The sequence below is a fragment of the Malus domestica genome, chromosome 03, assembly GCF_042453785.1.
Source record: "Malus domestica chromosome 03, GDT2T_hap1".
NCBI classification, from domain to species: Eukaryota; Viridiplantae; Streptophyta; class Magnoliopsida; order Rosales; family Rosaceae; genus Malus; species Malus domestica.
In genome coordinates, this window is record NC_091663.1 from 10736221 (window position 1) to 10752298 (window position 16078).

The 16078-nt window shown below is 35.1% G+C and overlaps 1 protein-coding gene and 1 long non-coding RNA gene across 3 annotated transcripts; both read right to left on the minus strand.

The window, feature by feature from the left end:
• Positions 1–1737: 1737 nt before the first annotated feature.
• Positions 1738–4695, minus strand: LOC103423029 (UDP-xylose transporter 1-like). Of its 2 annotated transcripts, none has more exons than XM_008361103.4 (7): positions 4260–4695; positions 4007–4158; positions 3726–3910; positions 3516–3583; positions 3287–3419; positions 2971–3132; positions 1738–2235 (listed from the first exon to the last, which is right to left on the minus strand). In XM_008361103.4, exons 2-7 carry the CDS (start codon positions 4125–4127, stop codon positions 1873–1875), a joined length of 1032 nt encoding a protein of 343 aa, XP_008359325.3. In that variant the 5' UTR covers positions 4128–4158; positions 4260–4695; the 3' UTR covers positions 1738–1872. The 2 variants fall into 2 exon arrangements, with proteins under 2 accessions (XP_008359325.3, XP_070675067.1); XM_070818966.1 differs by having other exon boundaries at positions 4007–4146; positions 4260–4588.
• A 3868-nt stretch (positions 4696–8563) lies between these two features.
• On the minus strand, positions 8564–9869 carry LOC103423047 (uncharacterized). Its single transcript, XR_001788181.3, has 2 exons — positions 9449–9869; positions 8564–8962 (listed from the first exon to the last, which is right to left on the minus strand). It is a non-coding gene; the product is annotated as an uncharacterized lncRNA (long non-coding RNA).
• Between the last annotated feature and the right edge of the window lie 6209 nt (positions 9870–16078).

Here is a 16078-nt window from a genome sequence, read left to right on the forward strand (position 1 = left end):
GGTCCATTGCTTTTAACTCGTCAAAACAAACTATTATGATTTTTTTTTTGTTAGTTTCGTATGTATTTTTGTCAAAATGAGTCACATAAGGCTAAATCAATGAGAAAATATTAAAAATTAAAATGAGAAAATTGTGGCAATGTTCCTTCAATTTTAATCCAACTGGAGCAATGGTCGTATAATTTTTACCCCAATTAGAGAAATAGCCTCCAAACTTTAACTCAATTGTAGCAATCGTCCTTCCACCCTGACTTATTTTGACGGAAGTTCTAACAAAGTTGACGGAAACAACACGTTTTGATGAGTTAATAAACTAATAGTCACATATTTTTAGTTGAGAGATCAAGACTCCAAGTTAAAATTAAGAACTATTGCTACCATTTTATAAAATTACCATAATAATACAAGGTGGGGTCCAAAAAGAGTGGAGCCCTCTGCTTATCCGCACTTGCTGTTTTGTCATATGCAATGCTCCTCGTGCTATTGTTTCTTTCACGTTCCCGGGGCAACCACTGCACACATCCTATGCTAGTTCGATTTCTAATTTTGAGTTAATCTGTATAACTATTGCACCACTTACTCTCATAATTTATTGACTGAATTTGGTCTAGTGAAATTAAATCTTTACGTTGTCAAAATAAATCTTGAATTTAAAAGCTTGTTTGGTAAGTGCTTTGTTGAAGATCAAATGATAGAAATTAATATGGTGTGTGAGAGATAAAAGGGATTTGTGGATAGTTTCACTCTTAAATAACTGAAAAGTTTTTAGAGAAAATGTTATTAGACTCCAAAAGCACTTGAAGTGCTTCTCCAAAACTAACTGAACACCTCCATTGCGTCTCCATTGCCTCCACCATCATAATCACCCTAACTACCATTTCTGCCGCCACCACCTTTGCTATGACTCACACCCCACTCCCATCACGCATATTTACTGTTTATTTCATTCTCATGATATTTTTCACGATTTTCTTTTGCAGAGCATCGTTCTCAGTGTAAACTGCCAGACATAATTCTCAAAATTTAAAAATGCAAAATTTTGCTTGCCATTTTCGTTTACCAATACAACTTTGACAACACTATTTCAAAAATATTGCCATGGATGCCCTTTATGTACTTATAAGCAAAAAAGGAGTTATGGAAGGAGGTGTTATAATTAGCACTAGTTTGTGGACTATGAAAATCATCTCAAACAGTAGAGAAAGAACATTCGATAATATGATGAAAAAAAAAATGAATAGAAGAATGAGCACCAAGTACCAGATTGTGTTCCCAGCATACTACAAAATCTCACTAAAATAAGACTTCATTACTTAAGTATTTTAGAAAAACAAGACCAACTCTTACCCAATCAAATATAATAAGTGCTCATTTGCAGTAGCGGGGCCTATATTTTGGACTCACAATTCTATTACGGGCAGTCTAGTTGTTACAAGGCTTCTCATTTATTTTGTGTTTTAGCCCAATTTCATAGTGGACCAGGCGAATAATATACAACAGGCTTCAATAAAGTAGGCACTATTATATACAAGGACAACGATTTTCTAACATCATTTTTTTACTTTGGCATAATATTTTTCTTTTTCACGCTCTTGTTAATTTTTTTTGTTATTCATTCTTTTATTTATCCAATCCAAGTACCAGAAATAAAAATAAGGGCGTGGGAACCATTTCCCTAAACAAATTATAAGACCAAAAAGAAGAGAGAAAAACACAAGGAAAAAAAAAAACTGGTAATTGTACATATGTAAAGGGTAAATTTATTAATCAAAAGAATAAAAATCAAATTACAGCTTGTGTGGAAAAGACTGAAAACTCAGATTGCAATAATACAGATGCAACCATATGATCTGAAAAAAAAAACCCTATCAATCAAACAAGAGAGTTCTTAGTTAATTTCTTAACCTCATGGCTATCTTTATCTTGGATCAAAAGTGGAGTGCCATCCTTATCTTTGATCTGAGATCCCAATGAGAGGTCACCACCAGCTTGTTTCTTCTTGTTTTCCTGGGCACAGAAATACGAATACAATCCCATCCCAAAAATGGCAACCAGAATTCCAATTATATTCCTCTCAGTGAAAGGGTCATGAAGTAATGTGTAGCCGAACCCTAGAACAAGGCATGTCTTAAGGTGGCCTAGCACTTGATATGTAACAGGTGATGTCTTGCCAATTACTAAGAAGGTGCTGAAGTTTACAGACACGGCTATTAGGCATGAGAGTATGATGAATACCTGCACACATAAACAAAACATAACGCAGAAATATGTTAGAATCTGAAGCCACATATTAAAATAAGCATCCACCTAATTGATGATGTAGATTGATTGTTTGACAACGTAAGGCTAGAGAACGTTCAATTATATGTATTTTAACATTTAGATGTGCAACTTCTCTTGTTAAATAGGTTGATATGTTACGTTGTCATATTTTATATCAACTAGAACTATAAAAAGGTCGTATCTAGTGCACAAGGCTCCCGCTTTACGCATGGTCAGGGAGAGGTGAATGTCGGCTAGCCTTACCCCCATTTTATGGAGAGGCTGCTCCCAAGTCTCGAACCCGAGACCTACCGCTCATGGGCGAAGGCACTTGTCATCGCACCATCAACTAGAACTATGAATCGTGAAAATGTTTCATTGAAATTAATCATGCTTGTTCACTTCTTAAGCAGTCTGACATGCTATATAAACTACTATATTAGCACTCCAAAAACCTAATTATGTACTCCTTATAATTGTATTTTTCTTTCTAATTATAGAGTTTGGGGGTGCACAATTAGATTTTTAGAGTGCTTATAACAATTATATATATGTATATTATTTTTTTCAGATTATCAATCATAACCATTACTCTTCATATCTTAATAGGCCTGACATATTATATATACCAGAACAGTTATTATTTTAATTGAAATCAATCATGGAATATAAATTGCAATTAGTGTATGAAAAGAAGAATCTACCTACCAAAACTATGGAAGAATATTTGTGGGCAAAGACATTTTGCTTGGTGAGGAACTGGTCGACCACAGGGCCTGATACAAAAAGAATAGCTGCTTGAAAAGGGGCTGATTGGTAGAGAAGCTGAGTAGAGGAGACATTGAGCCTTTTCTGTATTGTGTTTGTTAGCTGAATTGGAAGCTTAGTTAAGAATTAACTTGTTCTACAAGCAACTGAGCCAGATGAGCCACCCAAAAGAGACTTGAAAACAGAAGGTAGTTGGAAAATAAAGAATAAAAATTTGAAGTGCAATAAAATAAAATAAAAAGAATATCGAGGATACAATTTGTCCAACACAGGTTGTCACGATGGCTAGAAGAGAGAGAGTAGTTCCAACAAAATTGAGCTGGAGGTCTGTCACTGAGGCAATTCCAACTCCAACAACTAATAAGAAGAGAGAAAACTTGATCTTCTGGCTGCAATAATTAAGACAAAAATAAAAGGGTTACTAATTTTGAAATATATATTAGTATATATAACTTGTGGAACTTCCATTTAAAAATGCTTGATACCTGAATTGTTTTTTAAGGAAAAGAGTTTCCAGTAACACAGTAAAGGGTATAATTGCAAGCTTGGTCATCTGCAAAAACAAGAATCCAAAATGTTATAACAAAGACAATTGTGCAGAACATATGACACTCGACGGTGCTACATGTACTATATCTACCGCTCATCTTTCTCGTACAGATATGACCTAAAATTAGAAAACTAAATTAAATTACCTGGTAGAATCCAATGGAATTGAATCCGAGGCTCAAGTTCAGCAGTCCAATGGAAACACCATTTAGAATACCAAAGAGCATGACAGTCTTCATGTCAATTGATTTACTCTCGAAAAATTTGAGACGTTGTGCCGCATGAAGGGTGCCAAATGTTACCATCAGATGCCAACTGGTAAGTGTTGTTGCTGCAAAAAAAAAAGAAAAAAAAAAGATTATTGAAATGAAAAAAGAAAAAAGAAAAAGTTTATTACCAAATGAGGAAAGAGAAATTGATCTATTACCAAAAGGGAAGCCGAGATTGCTCATCAAAGCTTTGTTGCATATAACAATAGAGACAGATGATGCCACTGAAAGAAACAGTGCACCAATAACGCCCAATTGGAATCCAGCCATTTCTCCCATGATAGGATTGTACGAGTTTCTGCTTTGGACTCTATGATCAGTAAATAATCGATGAGAATATTTTTTTTGGTCAACGAAAGAATTGATAAGAATATGACAAGGAAAATAACAAATAGATAGATGAGTAAGTACCTTGAATTCAATGAAACCAGAAATCCTGATGGGAGTTTAGGAGCCCCAGAAACCTCAGCAAAGATAACCGATTGCAACAAATGATCAAGGCTACTTGTCAACCTTTTGAGATGATCAAATGTGCCAATTATGATTTGCTAAGGATTCATATGTATGTATATATATATGTACAATACGTAGCTAAGAATCTTACAACTCCATGCAACCCTAGCTTTACAAACTGATGGTGGAGTTGGATATGAAAGACCAAGCTTTAATTGAACCACGAACTCAGAGAGAGAAATGGAGAGAGAGAGAATAGTATTGCCGTGGCAATAATTGACTTGTATAAGAATGCAAAGGTTTTGCACCCTTTTTATTTTAGATGGTTTTTGTGGTTGGTGCCAAACGCCGTTAAATTTAAAACAATATTATTTGGATCTTCTATTTATCTTTTTTTTCTGGGTCGAAGGATATTTTATTTATCACATGTTCCTTTCCTGTTTATTCAGAAGCAAGTTAACGGAAAGTATAAGCAAACCTTGCAACTGACAGTCAAATAAAAATGACCGTTAAGATGTCAACCTGATATTAATTTGAATCCCAGAAAGAACCTCCCACTTCCTATTTGGAAAGTGAATTGGAAAAGAGTCTTTGATGCACATGATGAAATTTTGTTCACCAAGTAATTTACTTTACATTTGAAGATGACTTTTAAGTTTTAACTCTCAAACGCATGAATTGGATTCATTGCTTGGTAAAGCAATTTTTGATAATCTAATTAAAAAACCATTTTTAACCAAATAAAAAATCCCATTTTCGACAAAAAAAAAAACAACCTAATTAAAGATCTCTTTTGCTGATTGATCGAATTCATATGGATTTTGGCATGATATAAGTCCAAAAATTACCGTCATTCAGTATTACAGTATGATATTCCTCTTCACTTATAAGTAAGAGGCTTTAGGTTCGAATCTCGTGGATGGCGAATTTGATACCAAATTAGGTTGCACATTGTGTCGTTTAGCCGAACTCTTTCTTCTCTTAGTATAAAATATATTGTTATACTTACAAAAAAAAAGTCCAAAAATTACCATGGTCAATTTTTTTTTGTCAACAATTGATGTTTCATCTTCTAGCTAGCCGGTAATCATTAGCGACTGAGACTGATCAAGTCTGATTAGACCGATCATGTCCATGTATTTGGTGGGAGGGAAGACCAATGGAATTTTCTTTGATAAACTTCTTTGCACACCATGACACTGGTTGAAATATTAAGAAGTCTTGGCAAACAAGCCAGGAAGGTGAGGTGAAACGTTTCTTTTATGAGGGTGAGGTATCTGCAATTGCAAGCAAATTGTTTGGCACCCTCAACCTCAATTAGTGTCTGGTGAAAGAAGAAACTTGAGTCCCACTCCAATTTATTTTTTTTGGTAAACAAAAGAAATATTGGCCCATCGTTTGCCCCTTTTTATGGCATCACACACCAAGACATATAAATGGAGCAAACAAACCTACCTTTCAGAATCTTAAAACACGATCGGCTTTGGGGTGATACGCATTTTAGTTCATGAATGTGGAAGTCATAACATTCTATATGTATACATGCATGGTACTGCAGTCTTGAATCTTAGCTGGTGTTAAGTGATATCTTCTGATCATCTAGCTCAATGTAGTCTTATATCCTAGCTAGAACGTATACTTTCCAAGTAAACATTTAGAAAATGAGTTCAAATGTCAATGGCCATTAATTTGATTTACTAGTGTGTTCAACTTAACCTTTATTAGAAGAGAGTCTGAGTTCAAATATCACATGTGATTATGGGTAATAAAATCCTCACAATAGTTTTTGTTATTATCCCTGCAGTCAAGGAGGGAATAGATAAATTAGAACTCAACACACCGGTATGGTGTGAGGCAAGGCATATCTGATGTCTAGGGTAGATTCAGAAGATGAATGAAAATTCAAGAGTTTAGGGTTTCTTGTAAGAGGAAACCATTACTTCTCATGAGAGCTCATGGTGGTGCATGTGGTGTGATTTGGTTGGAGGGTTTGAGGCCTATTATCACGCTTGTCAAGTTAATTAGATAAAGCATCTCCAATGGAGATTTCAAGAGAAGAAAAATGTCAAATGTGAATTTGAAGGCCTATATGGCAATGCCAAATTTTCTTTTGCTCTAACCCATATGTTTTTATTATTAAGGAATTTTAACGAAAAGCTCCCGGTCTGGTAAATTAGAACTCAACACACCGGTATGGTGTGAGGCAAGGCCACTCTTCAAAAGAAAACCAATCAAAACTAATTTTCATGATTTTTTACTGGTGCATTATTAGGATCCACACAACAAAACATCTAAAAAATAAAAAACATGTCAAAATTGACAGCACACAATTCTATGCCAATCTACATAGGTCAGACGATTCTTAGGGCTGGTTTGGTATTGCTGTGCTTTGAAAAAAAGCTGCTGTGAGAATAAGTGGCTGTGCTGTGAGAATAAGCGGCTGTGAAATAAATCAGCAGAGTGTTTGGTAAACTTTTTTGTAAAAGTGCTTTTGGAAAAAAAAGCAATCTGATAGTGGGTATTTTCATTAAAGGAGCACTGTAGCTCTGTGTGCTTTGAAAAAAAGCCAGTTTTCCAAAGCTACAAATAGCAGCTTCAACTTTTTCCTTTAATTTCAGCTTATTCTCACAGCAGCTTCCAAAATAAGCCCTTTTTTTTCAGTTTACCAAACACCTAAAACCCTCACAGCTTTTTTTCATGGGTGCTTTTTTTTTAAGCACCTCACTCCCAAACCATCCCTTAGTAATGTAACCAGCGGCAGAGCCACCTTGTAGTTAGAGGGGTCATTTGACCTTGTGAACTTTTAGATTCCATTATTAATTTATTAATGATCTACCATATTCTTATATATTGAACCTTGTGGCCAACTAAACAACTTAATCTCTTTTTGTTATTTGACCGAAGAAACGCTAACAAAAAATAAAAATCTTTTACCCAAAACCCAAGTCCTTACTGCTGACAAGTTGCTATAGTCACAAGTGGTGTATGAGAAAGGCTAAGACCTGGCGCACCTTTCCTGATTCGACAAGGAGATATTCTTAAGAAGTTCAAATTCATACGAGTTTCCAGATTTGAATTTCAAAAACCCTTCTACTTTCCATTCTTTTTTCTTCAAGTATATTAGTCAATTAGATCAAAACCTCCTATAGTCCTATTCCAACTTTCCAATACTCTTTGCTTATAAATACCACTCATCGAACTCCTTCTCTTTCCCATCAAAACTTAAACAAACAGATAGAGAAACAAGAACTACTTCGTCTAATCGTCTCTCTTTTGTTAGCAATGCCTAATTCTCGTGGGAAGTTTGGTACGTATCCGCTTCCGTCTTACAGACCGATAAATCATTCGCTTCTTTCTCCACAAGATTGTTGTTGAAAGAAAACCTTTGATGCCGCCGTACGATAACCTTGTGCATGAAGAGGACCTCTTTGGCACCAAAGAACCATGGAATATTTGGGAAGAATACGGAGGAGATTAACACTATAATCAAGAACTATATTTCTTATGCAAGGTCTGATGGGATCCAAATCTCTAAGCCCTTAATCAACCTGCAAGTAACACAGAGGATAGAGAGGGAAAGGGAAGGAGGAGAGAGAGCAGAGCTCTGAAATGTTTTTTTTTTTTTTTTTGTTTATATTTCTTTTTATCAAATTAACCACTAGGCAAAGCCATTACACATTAGACTATTTATAGTACTCCCAAACTCACTGCCAGCTAGCAGAATCTAACAAATCTTCCTAATTACTTGTAACAGTCCCATTTAACTAACTAATTCAACGACTAACTATGATTACGCTAATCAGGTTCATAACAAGGTCAAGAGGTTAAACTCGATGGGTTCGCACATCCATCGCAAGACTGATCATGCAGGTACTTGGATTGAACTCAGTGAAGAAGAACTGGTTTACTATATATGCAGAGGAAAATGGAGATCTCAACCCTGTCGGGCAAAAAAGGAAGTTTTTATACGAGAATCAAGGCTCGGAGCAACACGCAGGGTGGTGTTTAGATGGCCACGATCCAAAGGTCTCCAAGAATTACTATACTAATAGGTATTTTGATCTTGTGATTTGTCGGTTGAGGAAGAATGAGAGGTCTTACGGTTATAAGAGAAAGTACAGATCTACGAAGGAGATCACAACTTAAGTTACTGGGTTAGGGTCAAGTTCAACCCTGACCTGTTAATTTAATAGGTCATCCAAGCCTAACCCGTTAAGCTAACGGTCATCCAAACTTAACCCGTTAATCTAATAAGTCACCTGTTTAACTTGTTAACAATTTTTTTTTGTTTTTTGTTTTTCAAATTTCATCCAAATCAAATACTACCCCGTTTTGTATAGTATAATTCGACTTTCTATCAATTATATGCGTCTCCGAATCTTAACATGGTTTGGGAAATTGTTTATCAACTAAAACACAGTAATTCTCTTTCTCAACCAATGTCACACTACAATGGCTCTCTTTCTCCATCAGCGTCTCATTGCAGCACTTCTCTTTCATAACGAAAAATTCATCTTGTTGCAACTAAAATTTTCTCTATGTCAACCTTCTTCTTGCATTGCATCCTCTGCTGCTTTTTTGCCAACATTTACAGTAACAAGTCGAATTGATGGCTTTCGTCCCTTTGTCTTTGGGGTGGGTTTTGCAGTGTCTTCATTCACCTATATGGTTTAAAATTTTGAGTCAGAGAGCCAGGAGAGACGTAATAAAATGATGCAAAGGGACTAAATTGGAAATATTTTTCCTTGACAAGTCAAGGCCAAGGTGGTACTTTACAAGGTGCAAACACAATTATATCACAAAACACAAAGGATGCATGCAGCGTTAAATGTTTCTATTCATTCGGCCCAACATAAAGAAAAAACTGGATAAAGAAGTGAAATTTCCATTAGTGTTGATACCAAATGAACAATAAAAGTAAGCATTAATCTTGCATAATCCGATATTTTATTCTAAACTACTCTAGTTTACGACCCGAAGGGAATTCTACTTCGGGTGCAAGGGGTGGACGCCAAATGGCCTAACTCACATTTGTAAGAACAAGTTTATAACACCTTATCTAAGAATTAAGCATTCATCCAATTGAATCACAACTAGTTTAAGCTTTGTATTTAAACAGACTTAATAATTAAACCCTTAGAACATACCTACATTGTTCAATCCTGATGAAGAAGCTATTGCAGCTTCAGTGTTTGAAACCTTCTCCTCTTTTACAATGACAATAGCTTCTCTAATCAATAGGTCTTAGAACAACACAAGATGGTATCGCAAGAGCAGTGGTTTGAACCATATATATAGTACTCCTCTATCCATTCCCTATTAGAATTGGACTAGAATTCAAAGTTATACAAACCATAAAGATTTTTGAGACCATAAAGATTTATCCCAAGACTTGTAAGAATCATACTCATACTCTTACATTCTCCCACTTGACTATGATTCATCACAACAAATAATCATCTCAAATTATTATAAAAGTGATCAAATAAGTCATTTACCATCACACTAGTACATAGACACAACCAGCTTACATAAACCAAAATAATGAATTTATAATTGCCTCTGCAACACAAAATGCAAATTTAACTTACAAATCACAATGTCCAGTTCATGTTCATAGCAATGTATCTAAGCTTAAGAGTAAACCAAGACATCTACTCCCACTCATATAGCCCAAAATTGATATAAAAAATACCAAATATTCTTGACAGTAAGTTGTCAGCTTAAAATTATTCATAATTGTATAAATATCACAGTTATGATCCAATCAACATCATTATCATATTCATAGAAGCGATCACCAAATCTTTTGGATAACAAAAGCTTAACCTCACATACAACTTACCTATGCATTTTAAAGTATTGAACTTAAGAATCTTTTCTGTTACATCGCAGAATTAACTCAAAAGTCACAACATACTTAATTTGCACTTTGTAATTATGTGAACATTTAGCAAAACCAAACCAATTTGCTCCCACTTATCTAGGCCGTACTTAACACAACCAAGTTAAGTACAAGTTAATAGCAACTATATTAACTAAAAATCATTCCAATACAATGAATGACTAATCAGAATCCATATAGAAACCAAATTTGTTTCCTTTTGAATGCTAACATAATAGGATCCTTCTCATTACTTAAACAAATTAAGTAACACAAATAATTCAATCAATTGCTTCAATAAAACCATAAACTGGTTTTTAAGCATCCAAATGAATTATAATGGCCAGCCTAAATACTCTTAGCCTTATGCTTACATTCGAACATATGATTCTCCGACTTAAGCATAAAAAGAATGTATTACACAGCTGATAAAGAAACCGGAGATATGAATCAATTGGTTCCCGATTCCTCACCAATTGCATAATCTCAGTTTAGTCATATACACCTAAACCATTATGCAAACAGTCTATGTATCAAAAGATAGTCACAATCCATTCGGAAAAACTTATCTCACATAAACCCAAAATCACTAGTTTCAACAACGATCAAAATCAGAATAGCAAGCACAATACTTTTGCATTCAATTTTATCCTAACTAGTTCAATAGTTCAATATCCATCGAGCAAGATCAACCAAATCTTGATAATATCTGGATATATATCACAACAATATGTTTTGATTAAAACAAGATAATCAAGACCACTATTTCTTATGGAGAGCTCAAAGTTCAGCTTCCTCCCTATTTGCGATTTCAATCAATACATAATAGCGGAAACATGCATCATAAATGAAGTTACAAATATACATATACAATAAGCATGCATCTTAAACTCCATGATTTTCATAATAGAATAAATAGACCATAGACAATAACAAGTCTATTAATCCTAAGATTTATACATGATAACATAAGTTGACAATAATCCAAATTAAAAATCTTCATATCTTTAATTCATTATCAACACCATCATCAATTATATATAGATTCGTAAGCAAGTCATTGGAGAAAATAATGACAGCCGCTTATCTTTAATCTTATGAATTTCCAATAAGATGACAAAATAATTATTTACTTTCCAATTCATAATAGAATATACATTTTGTAAATGGCTAAAAGTTTAATGTCGCAAGAGTCATTGTAGGCGGTCAATAAAACATCTACCTTATATATTCTTCTGTATGTGTTGCTCCATAGCACCCACAAGCTTTCATATTTGACGAAAATTAATATCATAGATTTGCACCGTATAAAGAATACATGATATGCAGTCAATTCTATTAATTCCAACCAAACTTAACATAAATCAAGCCAATTGAAAATCAATAATTGACAATAAGAAGTGCAAGTGCTGCTCCCCACAATTAAATATATTGTGATTCCAAACATCTCACGTAAATCACAAGGTGGCATCTATAGGGATTTCGAGTATAATTATGCCTTCACAATATAAATAAATAAACAAGCATATTTGAAATAGCAAAAGCCCTAATTTATTATGCTCCAATTCATCGCACTATATAATCATGTATATAGGAAAACAATTAATCATGCATGAAATAGTGAAACAGAGTTACCCGAATGCATCACTGGACCCATATTCGTCAACCCGACTGAGATTCCTCAACTCCACATCAAAGAAACAAACTATCCATTAATGCTTGAGAACCATCCATGCGGATTGTCATCATTCCAAATTCCCATGGACCTCGCCATTGTTACAGACAAGCCGAACCAAAATCATCAACAAAGTTATCAGCAAGAATCCCATCGGCACCAATTCCCAAAAAAAGACAATTCTCATTCATGTTTCAATAAAACAAGAGAAACAATAGAACAATGAACGAGTTAACGTCAATAGGAAGGGCCAGAATGATAATCTCAATATGCAGATAACATGATCTTTGTTCAATGGTTCTTAATAACACAATTAGCATACCAAAATACAAGTTTATTCATTACACTAATAAATACAAAGAGGATTAATAAGCCAAAATTATCTCAATCTGCAAACATCATAATCAACACAGCGAAAGCAATAATTTAAAAAAGTGAATTATGATATTTAAGAGAGATGTATACAACTAAATTACTATACTTATCATCAAATAAGCAAGCATGAAAAAGTTCTCTCAACCCCAGATTGAGAAACACAGGTTGCAGAATCTTGACACCAATTTCATTTAACTCAGTCTAAATGTTAAACAAAATTTAGGAAATTGCAATGAGATTTCAAAATACATACCCTTTTATGAATGGTTTCAGGATCGTATCAATCTCATCATCAATCTCGTCTTAAATTTAGATTTAGATGAGTGATGAATGGAAGATAAGATTCTTCGAAGGACAGTGAGGGAGAGCCCTTTTCCGAAGAACACCATAAAAGGTAAAGACCCAGATCTCCCAACCAACAAAAAATCTAGTTATTAAAATATTACCTAAAACGACACCGTTTCGCGATTCCTTTTCCAACGGCTCTATTATAAACAAAACGACATAGTTTTTGAATTTATGTATTTCTAAGAGCCCTAAAGCTCAGTTCGAAACCCAGGCAGTGAAGTTGTATGCAATATTTCTTAATCATGAGTCAAATTCAATGGTTGAATCTTTATGACTCTGATACCACATGTAAGAACAAGTTTATAACACCTTATCCAAGAATCAAGAATTCATCTAGTTTAAGCTTTGTATTTATACAGACTTAAGAATCAAACCCTTAGAACATAGTTGCATTGTTCGATCCTGATGAAGAAGCCATTGCAGCCTCTGTGTTCAAAACCTTCTCCTCTTTTATGATGATAATAACTTCTCTAATCAATAGGTCTTAGAACAACACAAGTTGGTATCGCAAGAGCATTGGTTTGAACCATATATATAGTACTCCTCTGTCCATTCCCTATCAGAATTGGACTAGAGTTCAAAGTTATACAAACCATAAAGATTTATGAGACCATAAAGATTTATCCCAAGACTTGTAAGAATCATACTCATACTCTTACAATATCTACCAATAGTTTTGACCTTCTACTTCCTGGAACATATATATTGCAGCCCAAAAAGCACCCAATTGCTGAAGTTTAGCTCAAAAATTGACATATCAGATTCCAAGAATGCAACTTTAAGCTGGGAAAATTAAAATGAGATCAATACAACCGTGCTTAATAGCAGGAAATGGGTGGCTTAAAAATTCAATCTTTTAGACTTTTCAAAGAGTATAATTACTAAACAGACGAATACCCAATTGGTTTTGGGCAAATTAAGCACTTGAATGTTCAACTAACTACTTATAAGGTTGAATAAATGCAAGCTCAGATTAGTTTTATTTATAAAAAAAAAACAAATTGTCAATCCAATGACAGCTAATCCTCAATGCATAACAAAAGTAATGCTTACAATCAGTAAACTAGATTTTGGTATCGAGGAGACTGGGACTATCAAGCATGCCAGCAATAATTGAGAATATGAAATAGCAAACGAATCTAATTCTAATCGATACCAGGAAGGTTTGAGTTGGCAGAAACAATCCAATTAACGAGAATGCAGATGACAACGAATGCATTTTCAGAGAATGCAGAAAATAAGCTTCCATAGCCTCCCATAATACATTCACATGTGGCTAATATCATTGAAACCCGGTTAACCAAATAGCATAAACAATCCAATTAACGAGAAAAAAACACAAAATATGCCGATTGTCACGTAATTTAATGATCATCAAGAAATAAAGTAAGGAAATTGAGAGAGCAGCACAACAAAATCCTAGAAACCCCAAAATCTCCAATCCAATCACACGTAAACCCTAGTAATCGCCATGAAATAAGAGGTGGAAGGGAATCGAAGTTTACCGAAGAGAGTGGTGGAGTTCAGTAAAATTTCTGAGGGAGAGAACGGGAGCTAGAATCAGAAGCAAGGAAAACTTCTCAGAGAGCAGCGGCTTGCAATGCGAGACAGAGTGAGGGTCTTCTATTATTGACTATTGAAATTACACAAAAGCTCTCATTGACTATTGAAATTACACAAAAGCTCTTAATAACAGGTGTTAACGAATGGTTAACGGGGTTTCGCGAGTTCACCCAAAATAACCCGTTACCAGCCGACCCGTTAAACACTCATCCAAATACTCATTTTAACAGGTCAGGTCGGATTGGATTAACGGGTGAGATTTAAAATGCTAGGTCTATCGAAGTGTACGCAGGACTGAGTGGCACAGAAAATCTGTACCAAAAGTTTGATAGAGGTTGTAGTTTCGTTTGTTCATTAGTATATGTAATGTTTCTTTTATCGTTTATTCTTTTAGTTTATTTCTACAAACTAATTTACAATGGTATGATTCTACTTCGTGTACTCTTAGTTTATCAATTTTCCATATTTTATATGGAAAATTTACATCCAGAGACAAACACAAAGCATAAACTTAAATCCAGTCACCATATCCGCATTGATGGAAGTACGAATTTAAAAAGAAAAAACTCAAAATAAAAACTCTCAGAATAAGGTTACTTGCAAAACACGTCACTAATTACTTAACATCCTAGTTCAGCCAACCTATCATCAGGGAAAGCACAATCAACTACTTCTTGCTTCCTCGGCAACAAATAGCACGCCTTTGGAGTCACATTGCTTGTAATTCCCTCACATCAGTGCAGTTCCATTGCAAGTTCATTGGCTTCTCGGTCAGAGTGATTGTCCCATCATTAGAAATGATGCATACCCCCCTGAAAGGATCATTAGGAATTCTCTCCAGTCTCGTTGAACAAGTAACATTCTCAGCCGCAACTTGTTTGTAGTTGACGTTTGTAATCAAAGGCAATGCTTGAGGATCGAAACTGAGGTCCTGTTGGATTTTTGAATTGACTGGACCGTGGGACACTATTATAACGACACCGATATTATTTCTAACTTTACCGCATGCCTAATCTGTCAGAGGTGGAGTTTTACTACAGAAGGCCTCAATATTAGTTGGAGTGGGGTAATCATATTTAAACCCATGGTTTTCTTTTTCACCCACAGATGTGGGAACTGGGGTCCTGTTGGATTTTTGAATCAGCGGGCCCGTGGGGCCCTGTTTCAATGACACTAATATTGTCTCCAACTTCACCATCTACCCAATTCGTCAGGTGTGGGGTTTTACCACAAAAGGCTTCGATATTAGTTAGAGTAGGGTAATCATATTTAAACCCATGGTTTTCTTTTTCACCCACCAATGTGGGATTTCAACAATCCCCTTCACGTAAACTCAGAAGTCGACTCTATGTTAAGAGTCGAGACTAGAGGCCGGCTCTATGTTAAGTGTCCTGGCTTGTTCCCTTCTTGGTGACAAGCTCGTTAGCTTACACGGGCCCGAACCTTAGCTCTGATGCCATGTTCGATTTTTGGATTGGCGGGTCCCGTGGGGCCCCACTCTAACGATACTAATACTGTCTCTAACTTTACCACTTGCCCAATCCATTAGGTGAAGAGTTTTACCACAAAATGCCTCGATATTAATTAGAATGGGGTAATCATATTTAAACCCATAGTTTTCTTTTTCACCCACCGATGTGTGGGATTTCAACAGGTCCAAGTGTGACCCCGGATCTTTTTCCTAGGGATCCAAGGATCCCATGATCATGACCGTTCATCGTACATCGTGCAGTCAGTTTTCGTTAGGTACTATTTAGATTTAATTTTAAATTTTAAATTTTAAATGATTTCTGACCATACAATGTACGATAAACGGTCACGATCACGGGATCTTCTGGATCCTAGGAAAATGATCCGGCGATGATCATTTTCCACCTGTAAGAGCTAGTCATCCAAAAACATACTTCAGTTTTCAGGTCATCCTCAGCCTTT

Bases quoted from the DNA above. Each gene is read 5' to 3' on its own strand.
- LOC103423029 (XM_008361103.4), bottom strand. From the start codon at position 4,127: ATGGGAGAAATGGCTGGATTCCAATTGGGCGTTATTGGTGCACTGTTT. The intron at 3,911-4,006 runs GTAATAGATCAA...TTTTTTTTGCAG, and splicing joins CAATCTCGGCTTCCCTTTTG to CAACAACACTTACCAGTTGG. The intron at 3,584-3,725 runs GTAATTTAATTT...TTGTTTTTGCAG, and splicing joins ATTCCATTGGATTCTACCAG to ATGACCAAGCTTGCAATTAT.